The sequence below is a fragment of the Agelaius tricolor genome, unplaced genomic scaffold (assembly GCF_023055355.1).
Source record: "Agelaius tricolor isolate 1412-34295 unplaced genomic scaffold, bAgeTri1.0.p SCAF_31, whole genome shotgun sequence".
NCBI lineage: Eukaryota > Metazoa > Chordata > Aves > Passeriformes > Icteridae > Agelaius > Agelaius tricolor.
Genome location: NW_027269291.1, coordinates 677,704 through 696,009, shown reverse-complemented (window position 1 = coordinate 696,009; position 18,306 = coordinate 677,704). Strand labels below are relative to the sequence as shown.

General features: G+C 48.0%; 1 protein-coding gene across 1 annotated transcript; it reads left to right on the top strand.

The window, feature by feature from the left end:
- Positions 1 to 284: 284 nt before the first annotated feature.
- HOXB9 (homeobox B9) lies at positions 285 to 7,317 on the top strand. The gene is made up of 2 exons (XM_071450656.1): positions 285 to 705; positions 7,082 to 7,317. Exons 1-2 carry the CDS (start codon positions 285 to 287, stop codon positions 7,315 to 7,317), a joined length of 657 nt encoding a protein of 218 aa, XP_071306757.1.
- The last annotated feature ends 10,989 nt before the right edge of the window (positions 7,318 to 18,306 follow it).

The window sequence follows — 18,306 nt, the reverse complement described above, 5'->3', positions numbered from 1 at the left end:
TTAAATTTTAGGATTCCTTTTCTTTTAATGTTATGCTTTCTTTTAATTTTAGGATTTCTTTTCTTTTAATTTTATGTTTTCTTTAAATTTTAGGATCTCTTTTCCTTAAATTTTACGCTTTCTTTTCTGTTGAATTTTAAGAGTTTTTAACTTCAATTTTAGTGTTTTTTTACATACATATATTTAATTTTTTTTTTAATTTTAAGCCGTTTTCCCCCATTTTTCCCCCCCTATTTCCAATTTCCCCCCCCAGCGCCGCCCCGCGCTCCGTACGATGCCTCACAATGTCCATCTCTGGCACCCTCAGCAATTATTATGTCGACTCCATCATAAACCACGAGAGCGACGATTCCCCCTCCCCTAAATTCGCCCCGGCTCCGTTCGCCGCCCCCCGAGCCCCCGGCGAGCCCCTGGAGTTCCCCTCGTGCAGTTTCCAGCCCAAACCGGCCCCGTTCGGGCCCTCCTGGGCCCCGCTCGCCGCCCCCGCCGCCTTCCCCGCCTTCCTCCCGCAGCCCTGGCTGGAGCCCGGGCCCGGCTCCGCTAAACCCGAGCCGCCGCTAGGCCGAGCTTTGGACGGGCCTAAGGGCGGCTTCGCCTTGGAGCAGCCCAGGGAAGCGCCGGGCGTCGCCGCCAGCCAAAGGCGAGGAGGCTTCGAGGATCATAAAGTTGGCGAAGGAAGCGAGGACAAAGAGGGCCGAGATCAAAGTAAGTGATAAAAGTGAGGAAGCGGCGCAATAAAAATGGGAATAAATAATAAAAAAATAAAAGGGGGGTAATGGGGGGTGTGGGATGGGGATGGGGGAAAGTTGAAAATGGGGGCTTGGGAGGGAGGGGAAGGAGAGGAAAAGCTCAGCTGGAGGGGAGGGGCAGGGGGCAGAGGAGGGCGAGGAAATCGAAATAAAATCGGAATTTGGAGCCGCCCGCAGCGCGAGTGCGGAGAGGAGAGAGCGCGGGAGGGACCGAGGCGGCCGGCGGCGGAAAACGCTGGAAAACGCAGGGAAATGGGGGAAAATGGGGAGGAAAATGGGGGAAAATGGGGAAAAAGGGGGAAAAGGGGAGGAAAATGTGGGAAAAGGGGGGAAATGGGGGGAAATGGGGGAAAAGGGGAGGAAAAAGGGAGGAATTTACGCGGTCGCGGGCGGAGGGGCAGCGGGCAGCGCGGAAACGCCGCGGGGGCGGAAAGAGGGAGAAAAAAGGGGAGAAAATGGGAAAAAAGAGGAAAAATCCCCGGGAAAAAGTTCACGGAGGGGAGCGCGGAAAGTCCGCGGGGGAGGAAAGACAGAGAGAGAGAGAAAAGGGGGGAAAATGGGAAAAAAGAAAAAATTGACGGGAAAAAGTTCACGGAGCGGAGCGCGGAAAGTCCGCGGGGGTGGAGAGAGAGAGAGAAAAGGGGGAAAAAAGGGAAAAAAGAGGAAAAATCCCCAGGAAAAGTTCACTGGGAGGGAAGCGCGGAAAGTCCGCGGGGGAGGAGAGATAGAGAGAGAAAAGGGGGGGAAATGGGAAAAAAGAGGAAAAATTCCCGGGAAAAAGTTCCCCGGGAGGGAAACGCGGGAACTCCGCGGGGGCGGAGAGGGAGAGAGAAAAAGCGGAAAATAAAAAAGGGGGGAAAAAAAGGAAAAAAATCCCCAGGAAAAAGTTCCCTGGGAGGAAACGGCGCGGGGGTGGAAAGCGAGAGGGAAAAATGGGGGAAAAATGGGGAAAAATGGGGAAAAATGGCCAGGGAAGTGTTGGCGGCGGAGGCTCCGCGGAGTTCGTTCATTTATTTGTGCCGTTAATTGTTTGCTCATTAGCGGGCACGAATATCTCAGAGCCGCGCTCCTTCCCTGCTTTAAAAAAAAAATCCCAAAATACAAGCGGAGAAGGAGGGAGGGGGTGTCGGAGTTAATCAGCTTTTATATCGCTTTTATATCGCTTTTATATCGGTTTTATATCGCTTTTATATCGCTTTTATATCGGTTTTATATCGGTTTTATATCGGTTTTATATCAGCTTTTATATCAGTTTTATACCAGCTTTTATCTCTGTTTTATATCAGTTTTATATCAGTTTTATATCAGTTTTATATCAGTTTTTATTCGTGGTTTAGTCCGACTGGGGAGACGCTGAGACTCCAGCCCGGGCTTTTTCCGCGGGCGCCTTTTTTCCGCTAGAAATGTTCGAAATATTTAAAACAATCCCGATCCTGGGCCCGGGGGGTGCTCGATGCCATTCACATTATTAAATTGTTATTTTTAATGATCATTTTTGCCTCGGGAGGGGGGAACGGCGGCGTTGTCACCTCCCGCTGGCACCTGGGGCTGCTCCAAGGTGACCCCGGGCTGCTTTTACCCTCCCGGCAAAGCTTTTTTCCACAAAAAACCCGAATTTTCCCATTAAAAACCCGAATTTTCCCATTAAAAACCCGAATTTTCCCATTAAAACCCAAAATTTTTCCATTAGAAACCCGATTTTTTTCCCATTAAAACCCCGAATTTTCCCATTAAAACCCCGAATTTTCCCATTAAAACCCAAAATTTTTCCATTAGAAACCCGATTTTTTTCCCATTAAAACCCCGAATTTTCCCATTAAAACCCGAAATTTTTCCATTAGAAACCCGATTTTTTCCCATTAAAGCTCGAATTTTTCCATTAAAACCCCGAATTTTCCCATTAAAACCCTGAACTTTTCCATTAAAAACCCGATTTTTTTCCATTAAAACCCCGAACTTTCCCATTAAAACCCCGAACTTTCCCATTAAAACCCAGAATTTTTCCATTAGAAACCCGAAATTTTTCCATTAGAAACCCGAATTTTTCCATTAAAACCCCGATTTTTCCCATTAAAACCCCGAATTTTTCCATTAAAACCCCGAAGTTTTCCCATTAAACCCCAAAATTTTTCCATTAAAACCCCGATTTTTCCCATTAAAACCCCGAATTTTCCCATTAAAACCCCGGATTTTCCCAGCCTGCCAAACCAGCAGCGCCCGGCCTGGTGGAAATTCCCATTTTTCCTCCCTTTAAATGAACTTTTTCCCCTTTAAAAACACGGAATATTCTCTCCCCCTTCGCGGTTTCCTCCCGTGCTCTTGCGGGACGTCCCAGTGGCGCTGCTTTCTTTTTTCCTGTTTGTCGTTGCTGTTTTAAATTTTAATTTATTTTCCTTTTCCCCTCTCAATGAACTCGCCAGAAGTTAAAAAAATCCCATTTTCTGCTGTGCTGGGCAGGGATCCAGAACAAACCCCAGCCCAACGTCGGGCCAAACAAAACACCCGAAAATGGAACTTTTTGTCCCAAAATAACCGCGCTCAGCGTGGGCGCGCTCCGTTTCCCTGCGGTTTTTTTTATGCTTTCAATAATAATTTCAATAATTCCATTCCGGCCTGGCCTTCAGGGCTGCTTTGCAGCCAGCCCCGATTTTCCCAATTATTTCCCTTTTTTTATTTTTTTGTTGTTGTTGTTTCCGATGAATCCATGCCTGGAAGTTCATTTATTTTACTGGATTTTAACCAAAAAAAAACCAAAATAAAATAAATACCGGGGACCTCTCCCCATTCTCTTTCCTGCCCGGGGATTTGCGAGCAGCGAAGGCAGAAAATTCCATTTTAACGACCCCAAAATCGCCGCGACCCCGCCGGTCTGGAGCGCGGCCATTAAAGGATGGCGAGCGGGATTAACAATATCAATTATTAACAGCTTTCCTCCTCTTTAATTATTAATTCTGCTTATTAGCTCCACTCAATTCCGGCGGGGAAACGGCCCCGAGAAACTCGGAAGGGGCAGGACTCGCTCGGGAAGGTTCAGGGGTTGAGATTTTTTGTATTTTTTTTTTTTTAATTGGAAATTGTTCGATATATTGAATTTTCTCGTGTGGGGCGTGTGGGGCTGTTTGTGGCGGCGCAGGAATTTTCTGCGCGGGTTTTTGGCTCCAGCCGGAATTCCGGGCCAGAAAAGGGAATAAAAGGGAATAAAAGAAGGGAATAAAAGGGAATAAAAGGGAATAAAAGAAGGGGATAAAAGGGAATAAAAGGGAATAAAAGAAGGGGATAAAAGGGAATAAAAGAAGGGGATAAAAGGGAATTTGTGCCGTGGCCAGAGCCCCCGCGCGTTCCTCCCCGCCCGTCGCCGATGTTTGCACGTGATTAGCGAAAATCCCAATATTTACCCTAAAACCGCTTCGCTTTCGGGTGCGATTTTCGCCGCCTCGGCCTCTGCCGGCGGGGCGGGTTTCGCTCTCAGCATTTCCCGCGTCCCTCCCCTCCCGCCGCGGACAAAAAATTCCCCAAAAATCCCGAAAAAATCGGAATTTTTAATTCCACCATTCCCACGCAGCTTCTCCCACCCGCGAGCGTGGCAGGCAGGCTTTGATTTATTTCTCATTTTAATTATTTTATTTACCTATTTATTTATTTTTAATAGCATTTTTTATTTATTTCCACGTCTTTATTTTCAAGTTTATTTCTTTTGTGGACTCGTTTCTTTTACTTTAAATGTTATTTGTTTTTTCCTTAGTTACAGTATGATCTAATTAAAAAAAATAATTGCGATTTTTGTAAAAAATTATTTATTTATTTATTTATATAACTTTATTATTTTTTTTTTTTTATTTTTATTTATTTGGGGTTTTTTTGGCTGCATTTCCAGCCCTGCCAAGGTCTCTGGCTCGGGCAGCAGCTCCCAGAAGGTGTTGGTGGCAGCCAGAGAGGGATTTTGGGCCAGATTGCACCAAAAAAATTTTTAAAAAAATTTAAAAAAAATTAAATTAGCCAGGATTTATTCAGGAAAAGCCCCTCCAGATCTGCCCTCCCTGCGTGATGGGGCTGGGGGAGCAAACCCTGGGGAAATGGGGAGAAAAGGGAATTTTTGGGGTTGGTTTGTTTGTGGGGAATGTGGGGGAGCTGGGGCGGTTGAGGCTCCAAAACCTGGAGAAAAGAACCCAAAAACCCCGGGGAAATGAGCCCAAAAACCCCGGGGAAAAGAACCCAAAACCTGGAGAAATGAACCCAAAAACCCCGGGGAAAAGAACCCAAAAACCCCGGGGAAAAGAACCCAAAAACCCCGGGGAAATGAACCCAAAAACCCGGGGAAAAGAACCCAAAAACCCCGGGGAAATGAACCCAAAAACCCCGGGGAAAAGAACCCAAAACCTGGAGAAATTCACCCAAAAACCCTGGGGAAATTCACCCAAAAACCCCGGGGAAAAGAACCCAAAACCTGGGGAAATGAACCCAAAAAGCCCGGGGTGCACCCCAAACCCACAGAAATTCACCCCAAACCCCTCGGGGTGCACCCAAAACCCAGAGAAATGAACTCAAAATCCACAGAAATTCACCCAAAAACCTCTGGGGTGAGACCTCAAACACCTCGGGGATGCACCCAAATCCCCCAGGAATGCACCCAAAACCCCGAGGTGCACCCAAAAACCGGCAGAAATTCACCCAAAACTCACAAAAATTCAATTCACAAAAACTCACAAAACTCTCTGGGATGCACCCAAAACCCACAGAAATGAACCCAAAAACCTTGGAGTGCACCCAAACCTCCCAGAGATGAACCCAAAACCCACAGAAATGAACCCAAAACCCGCAGAAATGAACCCAAAACCCGCAGAAATTAACACAAAACCCGCAGAAATGAACCCAAAACCCGCAGAAATTCCCCCAAAGCACTCAGGGTTCAGCCCGAATTTGGGGTGCGGGCACAGCGCCCCTCCCCCATCCCCCTATGCCCCCAATCCCGACCCCCCCAATTCCCCCCACCCCGAGTGGATTTTGGGGATTTTGGGGATTTTTGGGGTTTTTGGGTTTTTTTCCAGTTATTTTTTGAGGGTTTTTGGGGTTTTTTAAGTGTTTTTATTTCCAGGGTTTTTTTTTGGCCTGGGGTTGGGTTTTCCCGTTAGTTTTTTGTTTGTTTATTTGCAGGTTTTTTGTTTTGTTTTGGGGTGTTTTGGTTTAGTTCGGTTTGGTTCGCTTGGGTTTGGTTTTAGTTTTAATTTTGGTTTGGTTTTTGGTTTGGTTTGGTTGGGTTGTTTTGGGTTGGTTTAGGTTGATTTGGTGTGGTTGGGTTGGGTTGGTTTGATTTGATTTGGTTTGGTTGGTTTAGTTTGGTTTGGGTTTGGTTGGGTTGCGTTGGTTTGGTTGGGTTGGGTTGGTTGGGTTCAGTTGGGTTTGGGTTGGGTTGGTTTGGTTTGGTTGGTTTGGGTTCGGTTGGTTTGGGTTCGGTTGGTTTGGGTTGGGTTTGGGTTGGGTTTGGGTTGTGTTTGGGTTGGTTGGGTTTGGGTTGGTTTGGGTTGGGTTTGGTTGGTTGGGTTGGGTTGGGTTTGGTTTGGTTCGTGGTTTGGTTTATTTGATTTGGTTTGGGGTTTGGTTTTAGTTTGGGGTTTGTTTTTTTGTTTGGTTGGGGTTTGGGTTGGTTTGTTTTGGTTTGGTTGGTTTGGGTTGGTTTGGGTTGGTTTGGGTTGGTTTGATTTGGTTCGGTTGGGTTGGTTTGGTTTGGTTTGGGCTGGTTTGGTTTGGGGTTTTGGTTTTAGTTTGGGGTTTGTTTTTTTGTTTGGTTGGGGTTTGGTTGGGTTGGGTTGGTTTGGTTTGTTTTGATTTGCTTGGTTTGGTTTGGGTTGGGTTATTTTGGGTTGTTTGGGTTGGTTTGGGTTGTTTGGGTTGTTTCGGTTGTTTTGGGTTGGTTTGGGTTATTTTGGGTTGGTTTGGGTTGTTTGGGTTGGTTTGGTTTGTTTTGGGTTGGTTTGGGTTGTTTGGGTTGGTTTGGGTTGTTTGGGTTGTTCGGGTGGGTTTTGGTTGTTTTGGGTTGGTTTGGTTTGATTTAGTTTGGGTTGGTTGGTTTGGGTTGTTTTGGGTTGTTTTGGGTTGGTTTTTTGGGTTGTTTTGGGTTGGTTATTTTGGGTTGTTTTGGGTTGTTTGGGTTGTTTTGCTTGCTTGCTTTCTTTTTTATTCTATTCCCTTTCATTTAATCTTTTTTATTTCACTCATTACCCCCACCACCCCCCACCACCTCCCTCACAAACCCCCCCAAACCCCCCCAAACCCCCCAAAACTCTAATTCCTCCTTTCCCCGCCACTTTTTTGGGGGGAAATCTCCCCTTTTCCAGCCAACCCCGCCGCCAGCTGGCTGCAGGCGCGCTCCTCGCGCAAGAAGCGCTGCCCGTACAGCAAATTCCAGACGCTGGAGCTGGAGAAGGAATTCCTGTTCAACATGTACCTGAGCCGCGAGCGGCGGCACGAGGTGGCGCGGCTGCTCAACCTCAGCGAGCGCCAGGTCAAGATCTGGTTCCAGAACCGCCGCATGAAGATGAAGAAGATGAACAAGGAGCAGGGCAAGGAGTGACCGGGACAGGCAGCGGCACCCCAAGACTGGAGATTTTCCTCCAAACTGCCCCAAAAGCAGCGCTGGATCCTTCCCCCAGTCCCAGCTTGGTTGTTCCGGCTGAAATTTTGTTTTCTTCTTTTAAAAATCTCTTTTTTCATCTTTCGGAGCAACTCAGCCCAAAGTGCGCAGCAAGTGGGGCAAGGAGTGACCGGGACAGGTAGCGCCCCCAAGATCACAGATTTCCTCCAAACTGCCCCAAAAGTGGCGCTGGATCCTTCCCCACGTTGGTCCAGCTGAAATTTTGGTTTTCTTCTTCTAAAAATCTCTTTTTCCGTCTTTTGGAGCAACTCAGCCCAAAGTGCAGAGCAAGGAGTGAGCGGGACAGGCAGCGCCACCCCAAGACCGGAGATTTTCCTCCAAACTGCCCCAAAAGCGGCGCTGGATCCTTCCCTGCACTGTTCCGGTGGAATTTTGGTTTTCTTCTTTTAAAAATCTCTTTTTTCGTCTGTTGGAGCAACTCAGCCCAAAGTGCGGAGCAAGTGGGGCGAGGAGCAGCGGGAGAGACAGCGCCACCCCAAGATCGGAGATTTTCCTCCAAACTGCCCCAAAAGTGGCACTGGATCCTTCCCTGCGCTGTTCCGGTGCAATTTTGGTTTTCTTCTTTTAAAAATCTCTTTATTCATCTTTCGGAGCAACTCAGCCCAAAGTGCGGAACAAGAGGGGCAAGGAGTGAGCGGGACAGGCAGCGCCACCCCAAGACCGGAGATTTTCCTCCAAACCGCCCCAAAAGCAGCGCTGGATCATCCCCCAGTCCGTTGTTCCAGCTGAAATTTTGGTTTCTTCTTTAAAAATCTCTTTTTTCGTCTGTTGGAGCAACTCAGCCCAAAGTGCGGAGCAAGGAGTGACGGGACAGGCAGCGCCACCCCAAGATCGGAGATTTCCTCCAAACTGCCCCAAAAGCGGTGCTGGATCCTTCCCCACGTTGGTCCAGCTGAAATTTTGGTTTTCTTCTTCTAAAAATCTCTTTTTCCGTCTTTTGGAGCAACTCAGCCCAAAGTGCGGGGCAAGGAGTGAGCGGGACAGGCAGCGCCCCCAAGACCACAGATTTTCCTCCAAACTGCCCCAAAAGAGGCACTGGATCCTTCCCCCAGTCCCAGCTCGGTTGTTCCGGCTGAAATTTTGGTTTTCTTCTTTTAAAAAAATCTCTTTTTTCGTCTTTTGGAGCAACTCAGCCCAAAGTGCGGAGCAAGCGGGGCAAGGAGTGAGTGGGACAGGCAGCGCCACCCCAAGATCGCAGATTTCCTCCAAACTGCCCCAAAAGCGGCGCTGGATCCTCCCCCAGTCCCAGCTTGGCTGTTCCAGCTGAAATTTTGGTTTTCTTCTTTTAAAAAATCTCTTTTTCCATCTTTCGGAGCAACTCAGCCCAAAGTGCGGAGCAAGGAGTGACCAGGACAGGCAGCGCCCCCCCAAGATCGGAGATTTCCTCCAAACTGCCCCAAAAGCGGCGCTGGATCCTCCCCCGTGCTGTTCCGGCTGAAATTTTGGTTTTCTTCTTCTAAAAATCTCTTTTTTCCTCTTTCGGAGCAACTCAGCCCAAAGTGCGGAGCAAGCGGGGCAAGGAGTGAGTGGGAGAGGCAGCGCCACCCCAAGATCGCAGATTTCCTCCAAACTGCCCCAAAAGCGGCGCTGGATCCTCCCCCAGTCCCAGCTTGGCTGTTCCGGCTGAAATTTTGGTTTTCTTCTTTTAAAAAATCTCTTTTTTCCTCTTTCGGAGCAACTCAGCCCAAAGTGCAGAGCAAGGAGTGACCGGGACAGGCAGCGCCACCCCAAGATCGCAGATTTCCTCCAAACTGCCCCAAAAGCGGCGCCGGATCCTCCCCCGTGTTGTTCCAGCTGAAATTCGGGTTCTTTTCCTCTTTTCCTCTCTTTTCGCTTCAGCCCCGAGCGCGGCTCCTTTCGGGCCATGGAGTGACGGACACAGAGGCAGCGGCCCCAAAATCTCCGCGTTTTTCCCCAAAAGCAGCGCTGGATCCTCCCCCCAGTCCCAGCTCGGCTGTTCCGGCTGAAATTTTGCTGATTTTAAAGATTTCAATCTCTTTTTGCCTTTTGGAGTAACTCAACCCAAAGCGCGGCTCCTTTTGGGGCAGGGAGGATGGGACACAGAGGCAGAGCCCCCAAATCTCCGCGTTTTTGCCCCAAAAGCGGCGCCGGATCCTCCCCCCAGTCCCAGCTCTGCTGTTCCGGCTGAAATTTGCGTTATTTGAAATATTTCCGTCTCTTTTCGCCTTCTGGGGGTGACTCAGCCCAAAGCGCGGCTCCGAGAGTGGCAAAAGAGGAGGAGGAAGCGGCAGCGCCCCCAAATCTCAGCGGTTTTGCCCCAAACTGCCCCAAAAGCGGCGCCGGATCCTCCCCCGACGCCTGTTCCAGCTGAAATTTCGATTATTTTCAGTTTTTCAACCTCTCCCAGAGCACGGAGGCAAAAGGAGCCCAGAGCGCGGCTCCTTTGGGGGGTGAGGAGTGAAAGCGCAGGGGCAGCGCCCCCAAATCTCCGCGTTTTTCCCCCAAAAGCAGCGCAGGATCCTCGCCCGGCCCCAGCCCCGCTGTTCCAGACGCAATTCTCGTTGTTTTCCTCTTTAAAATTCTCTTTTCATGTTTTGGAGCAGCTCAGCCCAAAGCGCGGCTCAGTTTTGGGGCAGGGAGTGACGGGCACAGAGGCAGAGCCCCCAAATCTCAGCGTTTTGCCCCAAAAGCGGCGCCGGATCCTCCCCCAGTCCCAGCTCGGCTGTTCCAGCTGAAATTTTGCTGATTTTTAAATTTTTCAATCTCTTTTCGTCCTTTGGAGCAGCTCAGCCCAAAGCGCGGCTCAGTTTTGGGGCAGGGAGTGACGGGCACAGAGGCAGCGGCCCCCAAATCTCCTCGTTTTTCCCCAAAAGCGGCCCCAGGTCCTCCCCCAGTCCCAGCTTTGCCGCTGTGCCTGAAATTTTGCTGATTTTCATTTCTTTAAACTCTTTTTCTCCTCCTGGCGCAACTCAGCCCAAAGCGCGGCTCCTTTTGGGGCAGGGAGTGACGGGCACAGAGGCAGAGCCCCAAAATCTCCGCGTTTTGCTGGAAACCGCCCCAAAACCAGCGCCGGATCCTCCCCCGGTCCCAGCTCGGCTGTTCCGGCTGAAATTTTGGTTTTTTAAAAAATATTTAAATCTCTTTTCTCCTTTTGGTGCAACCAAGCCCAAAGCTCAGCTCCTTTTTGGGTTCATTTCCCTTTTCTTGTTTCATTTCCCTTTTTGGGGTTCCTTTCCCTTTCCTCGTTTCCTTCTCCTTTTTGGGTTTTTTTCTCTTTCCTTGTTTCCTTTCCCTTTTTGGGGTTTATTTCCCTTTCCTTGTTTCCTTTTTGGGGCTCATTTCCCTTTTCTTGTTTCCTTTTCCTTTTTGGGGCTCGTTTCTCTTTCCTTCTTTCCTTTTCCTTTCCCTTTTTGGGGCTCATTTCCCTTTCCTTGTTTCCTTTCCCTTTCCTTGTTTCCTTTTTGGGGCTCATTTCCTTTTCCCTCTTTCCTTTTTGCCTTTTCTCCCCTTTTTTCCCCTCCCCAGTGCCGGACCAACTTTTCCCCTTTTTAATTTCATTTTCCCCCCGAAAAATCAAAACAAACCCCAAAACCCCGACCCCAACCGGGCCACCCCCAAACCTGGCCGTTCTCTCACAAACATTTTTGTGCTTTTTTCCCCCAAATCCCCGAACCCTCCCAGACGCTCCCGAGCTGCCCGAGCCCCCAGACGCTTTAATTAAACCCCCGCAAGTCAGACACATTCATTAAGGCCGCCTTTAATTACACCCAACAAATCATTCACAGCTCCGGCCCGCGCTCCCCGACAGCCCCGATTTGGGGTCCCCCCCTTTTTATTTTTTCCCATTTTTAGCTCTTTTTGAGATGCAGAATTTGAATTATTTGAATTATTTGAATTATTTGAATTACTTGAATTATTCGAATTATTCGAATTATTCGAATTATTCGAATTGTTTGAATTATTCGAATTGTTTGAATTATTTGAATTATTCGGATTATTTGAATTATTTGGATTATTTGAATTATTTGAATTGTTTGGATTATTCGAATTATTTGAATTATTTGAATTTTTCGGCGGGATTTGGATTCCGGCCGCGCTTTTGGGACTTGGAGGAAAAGTTTTTGGTTGGTTCTTTTTTTTTGGGGCAGAAGCGCCTGGATTTGGGTGTTTTGTGCAAAAAAAAAAAAATAAAAAGAGAGGGAAGAAAGGGGGGAATGTGGGGCACCCCCCGATCCGCGCTTAAATGGTCGAGGAGGGAAAGGAAAGGGCGGAAGAGCCCCCGGCAACTTCCCCCGAACTTTCCAGAGAGGAGGAAAACCGGGATTTTCCGGTTTAAAAATTAATAAAAAAACAGCAACAACAAAAAGGAACAAAACAGACGAAAAAAAAGCAACAAAACAAAACAAAAAACCACAAAAAAAAATTATTGAAAATAAACTACCTTAGTGGAGCTTTCAGGGAGGGCCCGGCCGTTGGTAGCGCTCGATATTTATAATTTATTGAGGAATTTGGGGACTTTGTCCCGGAGCTGCTGCAGAGATGAAAGCGCCAACCCCAGCCCGGCTTTTTTTTTTAATTTTTATTTTTATTTTTTATTTTTTAATTCTTCTTTTCCAATCCCTGAACTCGCGTGGCCCCGAGGGGTTTTTGTGGCTCCCAGCGCGGATTTCCCGAGGTTTCCCCATCCTCATCCTCTCCCCGCACAGCGAGGCCGCGGCGCCGACCCAGGGCGGGGTTTGGGGTCTTTTTGGGGGCTTTTTTTGGGGTGGGTTTGGGGTTCGGGGAGGGCAGGGAGGGGTTTAGGGCCGGGTTCCGTGTGGGTGTTCGTGTCCCGTGTTCGTGCTCGTGTTTCTGTCTGTGCTGTGGCTTTGGATTCCTATTTTTAATAATTTTTTTGTAAATTTTTAAAAGAAAAAAAAAAAAGTTTTTTGGAAGAGTTCTGCGGTTGGCAGTGGCTGGAAAAAAAAATAACACGAAAAAAAATTATTAAAAAATCGAAATAAACTTCTCCAGTTGGCTCCGCGCGCGGAATTCGGGGTCTGAGGCTTTCGAGGGGTTCCGGGCTGGGGAGAGGGGGCGAAAAAAGCGGAAAAAACCCCGAAATTTGTGAATTTGTGCCGCCGTTTATCGGGGGGAACCAGCCCGGATCTGTCCCCTCGCTCCGGGGAAGTTTCATCAGCGGGGCCGGGGCCGCCCTGGGCAGCAGCGACAGCGAAACTGCCCCGGGTTTGCAGCTTTGGAAAAACCGCTCCTGCTCCTTTCATTTTTTTGGGTTTTTTCCCTGTTTTTTCCCCTGTTTTTTTCCTGTTTTTTCCTGTTTTTTTCCTGTTTTTTTCCTGTTTTTTCCCTGGTTTTTTTTTCTGTTTTTTTCCTGGTTTTTTCCTGATTTTTTCCTGGTTTTTTTCCTGTTTTTTTCCTGTTTTTTTTCCCTTTTTTTCCTGTTTTTTTCCCCTTTTTTTCTGTTTTTTTCCTGGTTTTTTTCTGGTTTTTTTCCTAATTTTTTCTGTTTTTTTCTCTATTTCTTCCTTCCCCTCCCTCCGCCATCCCCAGATAAAACCCGCGGAGCTGCGCTGAAATCTCCGCCCCTCCAAAGCCTCTCAAAAAAGGTTAAAAACCCCCCCAAAAAAACCCCCAAAAACTGAAATTATCTCCCCCATCGAAGGGAAAGCAGAGCCGAAGGGTTTGGGGCAATTCTCCCCAAATTTGTTTCATTTTTGGGGGTTTATTTTTGGGGTTTTTCTGGTGTAAAACTTTCCCAAATTTAACCCTCCCGCTGCCGCAGGGGCTGCGGCTCCACCCAACTTCGCTCCGGCTTTCAAACCCAGCTGCAAAAAAATAAAATAAAATTTCCATTTTCGAGCCGTTTGAGCTGCGGCCAGCGGGGAGATTTCTCTAAATGCCGATTGATTAAAATAATAATAATTAAAAAATAGCGATTAAATGAACTCAAACGGGCGGGGGACGCGGTCGGAGCCGGGCGGGATTTTCCGCGTGGGTTCGGTTCCCATCCAGGGCCCCCTCGCGTCCCCAGCGGGGCCCGAATTTGCCCAAATCCTCCCCGTTTCCATTTCCAGACGCGTTTTCCGCGAGTTCCTCTCGATGTTTTCGCGACCCCATCGGCCACGGGGATTTAGGAGCGGTTTTTGCTCACTTTCCGTAGAGTCGTGCTTAAAGAGCGGGTATTTTTAAGATGATGAGGTTCTTTGAGGATAGGGTGGAAGATGGTAGCTGATTTTATTAGGAAATACTCTTAAAAAAAAAAAAAAGAAAATTAAAAAAAAAAAAGAGAAAATGTTGGAAAATTTTTGTTTTCTGTAGCACCAGCCCGGATGTATTTTCCAGAGATGTTTTAATGCTCCAGAATAAAAACCGATTTTAGAACAACGAGCCGCGCTCTGTCTTTGTGTTCCTCGCCCCAAATCCCGGGATTATTCCCGCCGTGGGTTTTCCTCCTTTTTATTTTTGGGTTCAGATCGCCAAAAATCGGCCCAGGAGAAGCGGAGACGATTCCAGAACGATCCCGCTCGGGAGCAGCGAGCGTTTGCTGGGTCCCACCCAAACTCCCGAATGGTTCCGAATCCAAATTATTGATTTGATCCTGAATCCAAATTATTGATTTGATCTTGAATCGAAAATATTGATTTGATCTCGAATCGAAATTATTGATTTGATCTCGAATCGAAATTCTTGATTTGATCTTGAATCGAAATTCTTGATTTGATCTTGAATCGAAATTATTGATTTGATCCTAAATTCCGGCACCCGAGGCTGGGGCCGCTTTTCCCCCCTTTTCGCGGGTTTAATAAATTTTTATTTTTGGAGTTTTCCTCTCTTTATTCCCGCCCCAGCCTGTGTGGAAAAGGCTCAGCGTGGATTTTCTGCCTTTCCTCGCTTTATTCGCCTCTCGCCCACGGAAAAACTTTTCCCGAAAAGGTTAAAAAACCCCCCAAAAAACCCCAAAAAGCCCCAAAACCACCCCAAAAACCCCAGCCCGTCTCCCCGCTCGGCGTCACCTCGGTTCCTTTTCCAGGGGCGATTCCTGCGATTCCCTCCCGAAATTCCTCTGACCTCGCTCGCGGAGCCCCGCCAGTGCCTGGAGAGCGGTTTTATATTAAAACCCAATTAAAATAATAACAACAACGATTTAAAAGCGCCCGACGAGCCCCGGGTCCCGCTGAGCCCGCAGGAAACGGGGAGCGAGGAGCAGAACCCAGAATCTCCTTCCCGGTAAATTTTAACAAAATGGGCCCCTCTAAAGGGCAATATTTCACTTCTTAAGGGGGGGAAAAAAGGGGAACAAAACACAAAAAACAAAAATCTCCATTCTTTGGGGCAGCTCTGAAAAGAAAACAAAAGAAGAAGAAAAGAAGAAGGAAGATTTTTGAGATTTTTGGAGCTCGCGGAGGGAAGGGAGAGAAAGGGAAGGAACTTGTCATAAAGAAAGGAAAATTCAGCGCAGTGCGCGGCCATAAAAGAATATGACCGCTATAAAACTTTATAGGGTATAAATTTCTGAAGGTTAAGGAACTGAGCGGCTGTAAAGGAAACAGCGCAAGAAAACTTTCAGGAACTCCTAAATTACTGCGAGGAGCGGGAGCGCGGGGAAGCCCCGCTCGGAAAAGCGCTCGGGCTGCTTCCCCTCCTTTCGCTTTATTTTTATTTTATTTTCCATTTATTTTCTTTTTATTTTCCTTTTATTTTTTTTTTCCTGAGGGAGGGGCAGCTCTAAAAAAAAATCAGAATTGGGAGAGGGGGGGAGAAGAAAAAAAAAAAAGAAAAGCGAAAAGCTTGGGAGGGACTTTCTCTAATTTATTCTTCTCTTGCAGATGCCGTGAAAATCCAGCGCTCGGGACGATTCCCTTTGTTCTTTTTTTTTTTCTTTCCTTTTTTTTAACCTTTTTTTCTTTCTTTTTTTTTTCCCCTTTAAAGCCATTCCAGGCCTGCACACAACAACAACACGGCGCGCACAGAAGGCAGCCCCAGCGCTCGCACACTCCAAGTTCTGGCGAGACGTCTGGGCTGGGGAAGCTCTTTATGGCTTTACAGCCCCGGCCGTGCCCCCCCGCGCCTCCCGGGCAGCAGAATGACCGATTGTTTAGTCTCGGGATTTGAAACAATGGCGCGTTTCAAAAGCGAACCCACTTCGCCTCTTTTTTCTTTTGAAATTTTATTTTTTTATTGCCGCACTTTGAGGAAACTCCAGCGAGGCCAAGAGGCGACAAAACCCCCTCATTCTCGTTTTCCTCCTCTTTCCCTCCCTCTCCTCTTTTCCTTTTTGTGCTTTTCGAGCTGTTTCATCCTCCCAGCGAGGAGAAAATTCTTTATTTTGATGTTTTTTCCCCTTTTTTCGGGTTCTCCCCCCGCCGGGCAGGCTCCGGTTGCAGTTCCGCGCGCGGCCGCGAGGTGGCGCCGTTGCTCCACGCTAGAGGCGCCCCCCGGGCCGAGCGCCCCGGTCCCGTTGGGTGAAAGATTGGGTTCATTATCGCTGCTCTGCCCATTTCATCGCCTACATCTCCTCTTTTTTCCCCATCCACCCTAAATTATCTGAGGCTGGCAAGGGGAAAAACACCGCGGCAAAGCGGCGGCGGAGCTGCGGCGAGAGCCGGGGCGCGCATCCCCGCTAAATGTTGGTTGCAAAGGGAATAAAAAAGCGCCGGGTTTTGTTTTCCGCCGCTCTGGAGGTGGGAGGGCGGCTGAAATTACCCCAAGCCCGCAGATTTACGTCGGCGGGGTTGAAAAAAGAGAGAGGCTCGAAGATTTCGGGGGGCCGGGACGATATTTTTCCTCTCGGCCATTAGGATGATCTGCGCTTTCCCCGCTCGATATTTTATGTGTTTTATAATCCCAGCTACCGCAGGACCAAAAAAAAATAAAATAAAATAAAATAAAAAATCACCCCAACTCAGCCATGGAACCAAACAAGAGCATTTGTTTTGTTCCAGAAGTTGAACCACTCATTTCTGGCGCGGCCGCCCCATCTTTTGGCACTGCTGATGCTCTTCCCTTGAATTCTTCAGAAATATTTTTTTTTTCTCAATGCCACAAACGAGCAAATGAACCCAAAATGCTCTTAAACCACGGCGGTTTGGGGCACATGTAAAGACACCCCCGATGCGGCAGCAATAATGTCAACTTTTAACTCCGCCAGCCCACTTTGATTTTGGCCTTTGATTCCTCAGAATTACGAGGCAAAAAAAAAAATTACTCAGATGTTGTAAATTCTTCCGCTACAAACGGCGGCAATAATTTCAAGATGGGTTTGCTTTCAAATCGGTACCAACGGGGATTTTTTTCCCCTGACTGAGAATTGCGCCCAAGTTCCACCAGAAACCGCTCCCAAAAAAAAAAAAAAATCAGGATTTGGGGTGAGGGCGGAACAATTGCAACCCACGCGCAGCAGCGCAGGGTGGGAAATCTGATTTTAAGAGGCAAAGTTTCGGCATCTCGAGGCTCCGTTTCACGGCCACGACGTGAAATACGAGCGCAAACAGAAATAAATGAGCGAAATGAAGAAAAATCTCGCCCCTGTGCATTGGGCGAGAGGCAGAGCGGAGCAAACTTGAGCTTTAGCGAGGGGAGGATTCGAGGCTCTTTCATTTTTTTATTATTATTATTATTATTATTTTTTCTTTTCCCTACGAATTCCCAATAAATCTTTCCCTCCGCCGGGTGTTTATAAATTATCCCTCCCCGACACCCACCCCGCGCACTCGCTGCGTTTTCCTTGGAATGGAAACGTTTTCCTTTCATCGGGAGCCGGCTCGGGCGCGGCGATGATTTAGGAGCAGCCGTTGATTCCTGGGCTCTGCTGCGCTCCCGGAGCGCCCGAATCCTCCCGCGTTTGGGCAAAATGTTCCATTATTCCCATCATTCCCGGCCCAGCTCCCCAATTCCTGCCCCTTTCCCCCTTCCCAAACTTCGGGCCCCAAATCCTCTCGCATTTGGGCAAAATGTTCCGTCATTCCCGGCCCAGCTCCCCAATTCCTGCCCCTTTCCCCCTTCCCAAATTCGGGCCCCAAATCCTCCCTCATTTGGGCAAAATGTTCCATTATTTCCATCATTCCTGGCCCCGCTCCCCAATTCCTGCCCCTTTCCCCCTTCCCAAACTTCGGGCGCGCACGGGAGCAGAAACTTCGGAATTCCCTTCCTTCCGCCCCATTTTCATTTATTTTTTTTCCCCCCTGAATATTCCAGCGTCTCCCCTTTGCTTCCAAAGCTCTGTTGACTTCTCCGCACCATTTTCGGGGCTTTTTTTTTTCTTTTTTTTCCTGATGTTTTTATGAAACCCAAACCTGCTCAATGGGCAATAAAAGCGGGGAGGAAAAAGAAAACGTGAACTCGTCTTTGAGAGGGGCGAGCAAAGCTTTAATTATAGCGCTGCAAGTGCTCCGGCAGCAATAATTACCGGGAAAGGCTCTTAGGCTCGGCTGGAATTATCCCTGCACAAAATAAAGGAAGCGGATTTACTTAAATTATTTCTCTGAGGACGCCTTTAAAGTTTTATTCCGTTGCTATCTCGGTTTTCTTTCTTTTTTTCCCCCTCCTCCTTTCTGCCTTCCTTCGCTCCCTGCCTTTCCCCACTGAGGATTTTTAATTTTTGGTTTGAAACCGAGGTAGAAAAACTGAAATATTTCCACTTTTCCCTCTTTTTTTTAGTGCGGGGGAGGTTGAGTTTTGTCCTCCCAAAAATCAGGTTTCGCCCTCCAGGCGATGGGGAAACAACAGAAACCCAGGCGGGGCAAAGCGGGGAAAAAAACCCAAAAATGGAGGCGGAAAAGAGAGACTGGAAAGGCTGGAAAGGGTGGAAAGGCTGGAAAGGGTGGAAAGGCTGGAAAAGCTGGAAAAGCTGGAAAAGCTGGAAAAGCTGGAAAAGCTGGAAAACCCAGCTGGGATTGCGGGGGGCTCTGGGGTTCGGAGCGTTATTAACTGAGGAGCGCCTGGGTAATA